Source organism: Hippopotamus amphibius, chromosome 16, assembly GCF_030028045.1.
Source record: "Hippopotamus amphibius kiboko isolate mHipAmp2 chromosome 16, mHipAmp2.hap2, whole genome shotgun sequence".
Lineage (NCBI taxonomy): Eukaryota > Metazoa > Chordata > Mammalia > Artiodactyla > Hippopotamidae > Hippopotamus > Hippopotamus amphibius.
The window spans coordinates 46,663,572-46,671,666 of record NC_080201.1 but is presented as its reverse complement, the minus strand read 5'-3'; the positions used below and the strand labels follow the sequence as shown (position 1 = coordinate 46,671,666).

General features: G+C 52.0%; 1 protein-coding gene across 8 annotated transcripts in view; it reads right to left on the bottom strand.

The window, feature by feature from the left end:
- Nucleotides 1–609: 609 nt before the first annotated feature.
- The window catches only part of HPN (hepsin), an 18,050-nt gene continuing 10,564 nt past the window's right edge, over nt 610–8,095 (bottom strand). For 7 of the 8 annotated variants that reach the window (XM_057712485.1, XM_057712486.1, XM_057712490.1 and 4 more), the window contains 9 exons: nt 6,754–6,883; nt 6,562–6,684; nt 6,369–6,409; nt 5,833–5,998; nt 5,540–5,730; nt 1,847–1,942; nt 1,511–1,653; nt 1,167–1,331; nt 610–948 (listed from right to left, as the gene is read on the bottom strand). In XM_057712485.1, the coding sequence (XP_057568468.1) occupies nt 910–948; nt 1,167–1,331; nt 1,511–1,653; nt 1,847–1,942; nt 5,540–5,730; nt 5,833–5,998; nt 6,369–6,409; nt 6,562–6,684; nt 6,754–6,883 (1,094 nt within the window). In that variant the 3' untranslated portion in view covers nt 610–909. The remainder of the gene's footprint in view (nt 949–1,166; nt 1,332–1,510; nt 1,654–1,846; nt 1,943–5,539; nt 5,731–5,832; nt 5,999–6,368; nt 6,410–6,561; nt 6,685–6,753; nt 6,884–8,095) is intronic. The other variant, XM_057712487.1, reaches the window with a different exon arrangement.

Genomic DNA, 8,095 nt, shown 5'->3' with positions numbered 1-8,095 from the left:
TCTTTTTTTTCTCACTGAGCATCTACAACCATTTTTTTTTGGAAACAGCACCCCATTTTCCTTTGGAGAAACCCTCACACTCAAGTCATGTAGTTCCTGAGGGTCAAACCTCCTCCCCACCCTATGCATAGGTGTACAGTGATTTGGTGAGGGCTAATCATATGACCCAGATGTGTCCAGGAAGAGCCAGGCCTGGGACTTTTTTTTTTTTTTGCTGTAGCTGATGGGAAAGAAGCATTCTTTTTCCACTGAGGCTGCTAAGTGGTTCATGGCATGTAAGCTTACAGTTTCAGTGGTTTGGGGGGACATCTCTGTCTTTGGTTGTAGGGGATCCCACTTGGAAATGAAGCTGACTCAGAGAAAAACAGATGTGAGAGAGGAAGTGAGGCACAGTCCTGATGAAAAATATTTGAGCAGCTGGATCCAGCAGTACCTGAAGCCAGCTGCTCCAGAGCATTTCCAGTTAAGTGAACCAATTAAGATCTTTTCTCTTAAGCCAGTGGGAACTGCAGGATCATACTCCCTGCCTGATGTGTGCCAGGTCCTAATTGCTCTCTTCCATCCTCCCAAAATGTCCTCATTTGCTGCTTACATTTGCAAACTCAGAGACCACATTAATCAAAACCATCTTTATTATTTAAAGAGCATCCTGTCATCAGGGGCATTAGGTGGGGATCCCCAGATGGCAGAACAATATTTACATGGGGGTCAGGAGGGTGAGGCTCGGGTGGTCCCAGGGCTGAGTGGGCCCGCCACTGTGGAGGACCTTGGAGGAGGGTATCCTTGGACCTGTGGGCTGGGCCCAAGAGGAAAAATGTTCCATCCCAGGGTGAACCCCATCATGTGGGGCTGAAGCCACTTAGATCAGCTCGGGCCCTGGAGGCGTGCACAGCGAGGAGAAGCCACAGGTCAGAGCTGGGTCACCATGCCGCTGCCTTCGGAGTGAGTCTGGGGAAAGACAACTAGGGGCTTCTGAGGTCTGAGAGGCTTCCCCCCAAAGCCCTACAACTGACCTCCTCTCCCCAGGAGCCCTTGGAAAGCCATCTGCTCTCTAGGGCACCCTCTTCTAAGCCTGAGCATTGGCTTCTGGAAAACCCTGCCTCCCTATCCCCCTCAGAGCCCCAAACCCTCCTGCCCTCTGGCTCCCATCTGGGCCCAAATTTCACCTTTATGGCCTGGAAGATCCACTCCCGGAAGTCACTGACTTTGGTGTAGACGCCTGGCTTCTGGGCCAGGGCACAGCCAGTGCCCCAGCTCACGATGCCACACAGCCGCCAACGTGGCGTCCGAGAGATGCTGTCCTCACACACGAAGGGGCCACCACTGTCACCCTGGTAGGGGACAGAAGGCCTGGCTGGAGGCCGAGATGGCTGGCCGAGAGGCCCTCCTCGGGTGGCCGTGGGCTGTGCTCACAGAGCGCTCTGGCCGAGGTAGGGAGCCTGACCGCCCACTGCCCTGTGTCTCTATCCTTGGAGAGTCGGGGCCCGGGCTGCCCCACACCGTCCCTCACCTGGCAGGCATCAATGCCACCCTCGGGGTAGCCAGCACAGAACATCTTGGGCTTGATCTGGTTCCCGTAGAAGTCGGGGCCGTTGCAGACATCATTGCTGATTATGGGGACTCGGGCCTCCTGGAGTACCCCAGCCTGTTGGCCTGGGGGTGTGCGGGCAAGGCTGGCCGAAGCTGGGGAGCATGCACACCCTCCCTTCCCTCCTGGTGCCCACCCAGGCTCCTTAGTGTCCCTGCACCCCTGGGCCAAGGGGCGTTCGAGCAGCCTGACTGCCCTTCCCCAGTCCAGACCAGAAATTCCCTAACGGTGGCTTCACAGGCAGAAGACAGGACTCACCGTAGTACTGTGTGTTGCCCCAGCCAGTCACGGTGCAGATCTTGCCATCCACCAGGGCCTGCCCAGCAGCCGGGAGGCACACGGGCTGGATGTACTCTGTGAGAGAGACCACGCCGGTCCCGCCCCTGCCGGCCTGCCCCACCTGGTACAAACCTCGGTTCAGCTGCCTCCAGTACCCCCGGCCCACCCTTCCCTCTGTTCTTTTGCAACACCACAGCAGAAGTTGCCTTCTATAAACAACACGGTCCTACTGTATAGCACAGGGAACCATATTCAATATCCTGGGATAAACCATAAGTGGAAAAGAATATGAAAAAGAATGTATATATATGTATAACTGAACCACTTTGCTGTACAGTAGAAATTAACACAACATTGTAAGTCAACTATACTTCAATAAAATTTTAAAGAAACAAAAGAAGTTGCCTGTACTGAGAGATCACCATGTACTAGGTGCCTTCCTGGGTGAGTTCCTTCACTATCCCATCAGCCCAGAGAGGTAAGAGCTATTATTACCCCTTTTAAAGAGGGGGAAATGAGGCCATGTCACTTGTCCAAAGACTCAGAATGAGTCGATGACAGGGCCAGAATTTGAACCCAGTTTGGGCCAATTTCCAAGCCTGTGTTCTTAACCATGGCCCATGGGGTTGCCCCTGCCTCGAGGGTGCCTCTGTGTGAAATTTTAAAAGGCACTATCTTTAGATACTGGACTTCCACCTGTCAAAAAATCATCATAATAAACACACCCTTAGTCTGCCCTGTCCACAGTAAGAATGGCATCCCTGAGATGTGGCATCCTTGTGCAGTGCACAACCCATGCAACTGTACGTGGCAGCCCTGCCTGCTGCCTGCTGGTGACTTCACCTCCCTGAGCTCAGAGCTCTCAGGTGCAAAATGGAAAGAATAATCATCCCCCCCAGAGGTGTATAGTGAGAAATCAGTGAAGTGTTGAATAGCATACTTGGCTAACAGGATATGTTCACGTAACTAGTAATAGTAATAAACAACAACAGTAGCAGTGATTGTTAATATTAACTAAGTCCTGGCATTGCTCTAGGCTCTTGATTCAGATTGAGCCTTTTCATCATTTCAATAACCCTTGGAAGTCATTTAACAGATGAGGAAAACTGAGGCATGGAGAGGTGAAGCCACGTGCCCAAGATCACAGAGCTGGCAAATACCTGACCCAAAGCCCATGCTGTTACCCCTCAGCTGTGTGTCTGAAACCCAGGCTGCTCCCACCCCATCCACCTGTGCCCCATGGATACCTCCCCACTTCAATCTTTTTAACCCTCTCACTCCATTCACCAAAGAGAAAGATTTGTTTTATTTTAAAGAAAAATATGCATCGTTCAATACTCTGTAATGACCTATATAGGAATAGAATCTAAAAAAGAGTGGATATATGTACATGTAAAACTGACTAACTTTACTGTACAGCAGAAACTAACAACATTGTAAATCTACTATCCTCCAATTAAAAAAATTAATTAAAAAAAAAAGAAAAGAAAACATGTATTGTTCCCTTAAATGGAAAACCAGTACCATGGATCATTAAAAAGAAAAATAACGATAGGACTTCCCTGGTGGTGCAGTGGTTAAGAATCCGCCTGCCAATGCAGGGTACACGGGTACAATCCCTGGTCCTGGAAGATCCCACATGCCACAGAGCAACTAAGCCTGTGCGCCACAACTACTGAGCCTGCACTCTAGAGCCTGCAAGCCACAACTACTGAGCCCACGTGCCACAACTACTGAAGCCCGAGCGCCTAGAGCCGGTGCTTTGCAACAAGAGAAGCCACCACAGTGAGAAGCCTGAGCACTGCTACAAAGAGTAGCCCCCACTCACCCCAACTAGAGAAAGCCCACACGCAACAAAGACCCAACGCAGCCTACAAATAAATAAATTTATTTTTAAAAAAAAGAAAGAAAAATAACCATAAAAATAAGAGTAATGCAAACCACAAAATAGTACTGACTTTCCTGGCAGCACAGCAGAGGGCTTACGGGCACGGATTCCAGTGACAGGTGGCTTGGGCTCAAACTTTTGCCATTTGCCAGCTGTGGGAATTGGAGGCATTATATACCTTCTCTGTGTTGGGGCCTTTCCCCTTGTAAAAAAAAAAGCAGGATCATAAGAGAGCCCTCTCTTCCGTGACAACAAAATGAATGCATGCTTGGGAAAAGCTGAGCACAGTGGCTGCACACAGGAGGCGTGTGCAAGTGTTGAAGTTCATCTCATCATTATTATTGTATTCTTTCATTATTATTTTCATACTGTTGCCTGCTGAAGGCTCACCATCACTGCTATTTTAACTTTGTTACATCACCATTATTATTGTTATTTTATTACTATTATTACTGTTACCACTACACAGTGGCCTTCTGAAAGCTGAAGCCCATGGCCTGCTCTTAATCCAAAAGGTCTGTGCAGGTGAGGTATTAAAGACACATCGGCACCCAAGTGGATCCTTCTCATTGAGAGCACGGACATGCTCTGGAGGACTACAAAGGGGATAACGCCTGACTTTCTGATTCATTCATACACTTAAAATTTTTTCATTTCATTTTTTTTTTTTTTTTTGGTAACAGCTTTTCTGAGATATAGTTCACATACCGCACAATTCACCCACTTAAAGTGCACAAGTCAGTGGTTTTTAGACACAGATACTAGCCTGCCTGGCAATAGGAAGGTGCAACCACCATCACAATTGATTTTAGAACATTTCATCACCCCCTTTACCTGTGACCTGCCAACATCCTCACCCCCACTGTTGGGGAACCACTAATCTACTTTCTATCTCCACAGGTTTGCCTGTTCTGGACATTTCACATAAATGAGATCATACAGTATGTGGCTCTTTGGGCCCGACTTCTTTCTTAGCACAGTGTTGTCCAGGATCATCCACTGTGTACCATGAATCTGTACTTCAGTCCTTTTTATGGCCTAATATTATTCCATTGTATGGATCTAGGACGTTTTGTTTATCCATGTATCAGATGGTAGACATCTGGGCTGTTTCCATCTTTTGACTACTGTCAATAATGCAGCTATGAACGTTTGTGCATTAATTTTGTAGGGCTATGTATCTTCATTTTTGGGGGGTATGTATCTAGGAGCGGAATTGCTGGGCCAAATGGTAGCTCTGTGTTTAACTGTTTGAGGAATCACCACATGGTTTTTCAAAGTGGCTGCACCGGGCTTCCCTGGTGGTGTAGTGGTGAGAATCTGCCTGCCAATGCAAGGGACACGGGTTTGATCCCTGGGCCGGGAAGATCCCACATGCCGCGGAGCAACTAAGCCCGTGTGCCACAACTACTGAGCCCACGTGCCACAACTACTGAAGCCCATGCGCCTAGAGCCCATGCTCCACAACAAGAGAAGCCACCACAATGAGAAACCCGCACACCGCAACAAAGAGTAGCCCCTGCTCACTGCAACTAGGAAAAGCCCACGTGCAGCAACGAAGACCTAACGTAGCCAAAAATAAATAAATAATCAAATAAATCTTTAAACCGCTCCCCCCCCAAAAAAAAACCAAGGTGGCTGCACCCACTGCCCCATCTAATGAAATCCCAGGGTGTGCCCCTCCAGATCATTCCTGTCATCCCCATGAATTCCTACGTCCCAGTTCCCTCTTTTGTCCTTCTGGCCCCTGGAGTCCCCAGGCCATGGAGCAGCCCCAGACTTACCTGTGAGGGGCAGGGAGCTGGAGAGGTGGACCAGGGCAATGTCATTGCTGTTCTCCTCGCTGTTGGGGTCTCGAAAGGGGAGATAGCCCCCATGGTAGATTACTGCCTGCACGCCCAGCTGCACACCGTGGGGGGAGGTCTGGGCCACGGCACCGGCAAACACGCGCCATCGCGACAGGACCCGGTTCCGCCTACCGGGGACAGGAGGGGAGGGTGGCAGCCTGCCTGGGCACAGCTTCCCCGACCTTGCTGCTCCCCGGCCTCCCCACCTCCGCACCGTGGGGGACACTCACTCCGGGAAGCAGTGGGCAGCTGTCAGCACCCAGTCTCTGGAGAGCAGGGACCCCCCACAGAGGTGTGCGCCGTCGTAGCGAAGACTGACTTGCCACGGCCACCTGCCCAGGCTTGTGTCCTGGCCGCCCACGATGCGATCTACGGGCAGCTTCCTATGGCCACAGTCTGTGGCAGAGGGGGCAGTCAGGGCCGCGGGAGGCCTGGACCCCCTGCTCCAGGGGGTCTGAGAGGTCATGTCCCACTTCGGGGAGAGTGAGTAGACACGATCCTAACCTGAAGGGCCTGAGGGACGTGGCTTCACCCTGGGAGGTGGGGGGAGGCTGAGGAGACACAGCCCCATCCTTGGGGACCCAGGGGGACATGGCCCTATTCTGAAAGTCTGAGGGGACATGGACCCACCACCCTGGGGGAGTCTGAGAGGACACAGCCCCATCCTTGCAGGATCTAAGAAGATAAGGCCTGCCTGGGGGGATCTGACGGGAGGCAGCCCTGCCCTGGGGGGTCTCCGAAGAGGCTCTGAGTTTCAGGGTCTCACCTTGGCAGACGGTAGCCAGGAAACGGCCCCTGGGACAGTCGCTGTGGGAGAGAGAGAGAGGGAGACACAGAGGGAGACGAAACGAGAGGCCAATTAAGACTCATGAAAGGTGCATGGGGGAGTGTGGGTGCGGGTGCCCCCGCGGGCGGTGGGGACCGCGGTGTGCGCCCCGCCTGCCCACCGCCCTCCTCACCACACAGAGAGGACCTCGAGCAGCCTCCGGGCGTGCGGCAGCCTCCCCTCGTCCACGCAGAAGAAGCCCGACGTGCCGTTGGCGCCCGCCGTCCGCACATCCAGCTCCGAGTGGTTCAGCCCCCTGGGCGGGGCAGGGGTCAGGCCTGCGCCCCCCACCCTCCCAGCCCCCCACCCAGGGGCATCCCGGTACCTGAGGAAGCCCATCTCCTCGCAGCTGAGCCCCGCCACCCTGGCGTTGGAGCGCGAGGAGCACAGCAAGCGCCACGTGCCCTCCGTCTGGTCAAACACCGTGAGCCGAGCGTCAGCCGGGCTGACCTGCACTGCAGGGCGACAGGACGGCCGCCTGGGTCGCCTTCCAGCCCCAGCCCTCCCGGCCTCTTCTCCGATCCTGCGGGTCTAGTCCTGAGTCCCAGCAGGCCGGATGGGAGCACCCCGTGCGCTCCCCATGGGTGACGGCGTCTTTAAGGGCCCATGACTCAAGCCAGACCAAAGATCAGGGGCTCTGGGACTCCGGGTGCCCCCGCCCCGGGGTGGGGGTGGGGGGGGTACCAGGAGGCTTCCTCCTACTACTGGATTCCTAAGCTGGTTGCCCATGAGCTGGAAATATGGAACATTGCCAGGACATTTGGGAAGAGGGAAACTGCTTTAACCAAGCTCCCAGGAGAATGGCATGTGAAGATGGATCTGTCTGGGCCCATCTTTGCCCCCAGGAGGGGAAAAATAAGCCAATGTGGAGGAAGCCAAGAGATTTCTGATAACATTTTTAAAAGCCCCTTGATGGAGTCAGGCTTGAAGAACCCCCAGAACTCTTGCTTAAGTGAGTTAATAATTTCCCTTTTTCTTTAGCCAGTTTCTTAAATTTTTCTTTTGTCATTTGCAGCCTGAAGACCCTTGACTAATACATCACAGTGCCAAAATATTTAAATAGATTTCCTATAATATTAAAAAAAAAAAAAAGGAATAGATATCTTTTTCTGCAGGACTTGTCAGAGCCTTGAATACACACTAAATTGCATGAAAATTCTTCAAGCAGAGGATGCAGTATTCATTTATCCATTCATCCAACAAGTGTTAACTAGACATACACTCCATGTCCAGTCCTGTGTGGGGTGATGCCTGGAGACATAAAGATGACCAAGACAGCACTGGGTTGTACCCCCACCAAGCCAAAGTCCACCAATGGGGGAGATAGACAGCAGTAAAAAAAAGAAGTCAGTCAACTAAACACAGCATCACAAACTTTGAGAAGAGGTAGGGCAGAGATACACAGCAAGGCTGGAGAGAGGTTACGGGGGATTCCTCCTGCCTGGGGCTTATTGTGTTGAGAAGTGATGCTCCCCTCAGCCCCTCACATGGCCAGAGGACCCTTGTCCACACCTAAGCAGGTCACAGCCCTTAGGCATATTTATTTACATTTAGCAAACACACAGTATGTGCCAGGCTCTATTCTGGGCAATGACCAAGTCAGACAAAACCCCCAGCTCTGGGGAGCTCAAAGGCCAATAGGTGAGATGCATAACCAACGGGACAGA